The 2,157-nt window shown below is 49.3% G+C and overlaps 1 protein-coding gene across 1 annotated transcript; it reads right to left on the bottom strand.

Moving 5' to 3' along the window:
- Window positions 1–753: 753 nt before the first annotated feature.
- Window positions 754–1,908, bottom strand: LOC118752532. Its single transcript, XM_036487438.1, has one exon. It carries the CDS (start codon window positions 1,906–1,908, stop codon window positions 754–756), a length of 1,155 nt encoding a protein of 384 aa, XP_036343331.1.
- Window positions 1,909–2,157: the final 249 nt, after the last annotated feature.

Here is a 2,157-nt window from a genome sequence, read left to right as displayed (position 1 = left end):
GCTTACTTAGTTTACGCTTAATTGTGTTACTATATCTTTCCCAATTAGTCCTGTGGGGGTTTCTGTATTTTGAGGGGGGTGCTGGAAATTCCGTGCAGATTAAAGAGGATCAGACGGTGATCAGACATTGAAGGCCTATCAGATACTCTCCACTCTTCTACAGACACGCTGTCGTTCTCTGACAACAGGGTCAGATCCAGCACCTCCTCCCATCCAGGAAACCGGTTCGAACTCGGGAATATGAATGTGGGTGTATTACCTCTATTGCAGATGCTTAAGTTAGTATTTAATAAGAAGTGTAGTAAAGACTCACCTCGGTCGTTCTCCGTAGAACTACCCCACACTGGATGCCTTGCATTCGCATCGCAGCCGACGACTATAATTTGTCTGGGGTTTTTGGCTATTATCTCCTGGATTTCGGTTGGCGGACTGTCCCTATCGTGGGCCATGTATGATGAGACCAGGAGTATACTTTGCTGTCCGGTGGTCTCCACCTTAACCATTGTTGTATCTGATGTGCTGAAATTAGAGCAAAGGAATGCATTTATACCGTTCTTGATAAGAATACACGCCCGCGGTTTACCCACCTCGCTCTTGTAGTAGAGTTTATAATTATTTATATTTAGTCTCATGATTGTATCGTGCTTGACCCAGGGCTCTTGAATTAGGCTAGTGTCTATATCCTCCTCACTGAGAAGGACAGCTAGATTATCTGTAGCACATTTGGAGTGCTGCAGATTTATTTGGGCTACTTTAAGTTTCCGGTTCAGGGTCATCTGTCAGCTTCACACCCATGAGAAGCTCACCAGCTCCATCAACCCCGGGATCTTCTTCTACCGGGCTAACCTCTCCGAGGACCCGCACTCTAGCCTTACGGATACCGAAGCAGAGCCGATAGTCAGCCTTCTCTAAGGCGTCTAGTGACTCTGCACAAATAGCTAGTAGAATGGGCTTATTTGTAGGCCTTCTTGGCTCTTCAACTTTTATAAGTTCCCATTCCTCGATCGCCGGTATGTCTTTGTTATGTAGCTTAAGACACCGCAGCAACTTTTCGCCTGGTTCATCCATCGGAGGCAGCCAAATGCGCGCACGTGGTCTCCTTGGAATGTCCTTAGCTGGGATCAGCTTGAGCTTCAAGCCCACAAAAGTGTCGCTGATCTTAGCGACGCATCCAGCAAGGAAATCCAGGGAGAACTGGTTCGCGCACTTGACTACCCGGTATCCCCGTAGGGATTCCGACGAGTCGAACTCTGGGTGAGGACCTTCGGCGTTGTCGAGTACGTGGTTCATTACGAGGCTCGACAGCCTCACATCAATCTCCACCCATTTTTGCTGCACTGCTAGCGGTGTCTTGCTATTTTCATCTATTATCGCCGCCTGTAGATGATCTCTGGCGACGTCACTAAAATAGCGATGCTTCGCGGACTCCGCATCACCACCTTGCTTAGCCTTCTTTGCGATGGCCCCTTGGCCGCCTTCGTTATGAGAGCGGTTCCGCTTCTTCGCTTCGGTGGCCTCGATTGTGGCTGCACGATCTGTCTGTAACTTTTCGTACTCTTCCACTATTTGCCTGTATTTTGCCTTGTCTTCCTCGTCACGCTCATGTACCGTACCGGCCGCTGCATTTTTGTCAATTTTATTTAACATATACAGTGCCTTCTGGTACATCTGTCTCATGACCACGCCCGAGGGTTTTCTTTTCTTAGAGGCGGGGTTGCTGCCTGCAACGGCCGCCGATTTGCTGGTTGTTGGCTGCTCGTCCGGAGTACTTCGGCAGGCACTACCGGTGCTATTTTTGACTATTTGCAGAGTGGTGATACTTTGTCTGGCATCTTCCACCCTGCTGGTTTCTGGCGCTTGTACAACTGGGGTACTATGGCTGGCGCCACCAGGAGTACTTGCAACCATCTTACCTAACCTTGGGGATTTGAGGAGCTGCTCCTCCTCTGACAGCGTTACGTCGTCCCCTTCTTCGCTGGTACGCTGTTCTTGTTGCTGTTGTTGGTTTGTTTGTTGTTGTTGTTTGTTTGTTTTTGTTTGTTTTTGTTCCATATGTGGTCCCACGAGTAGTCCGGAAAGGGTTAGTCGCTCGTCCGCAGAGCCGGTATGCATAGAGAAGGCACTTCTTACAACCGACCTTGCCCGGGCATCGGAGGG

Source organism: Rhagoletis pomonella, unplaced genomic scaffold, assembly GCF_013731165.1.
Source record: "Rhagoletis pomonella isolate Grant_MI unplaced genomic scaffold, Rhpom_1.0 Rhpom_scaffold_01607, whole genome shotgun sequence".
Lineage (NCBI taxonomy): Eukaryota > Metazoa > Arthropoda > Insecta > Diptera > Tephritidae > Rhagoletis > Rhagoletis pomonella.
Note: the sequence above shows the minus strand (reverse complement) of the source record. Positions and strands in the feature narration are given on the sequence as shown.

Excerpts from the sequence above, each read along its gene's own strand:
- LOC118752532 (XM_036487438.1), bottom strand. The coding sequence starts at position 1,908 with ATGGTTGCAAGTACTCCTGGTGGCGCCAGCCATAGTACCCCAGTTGTA.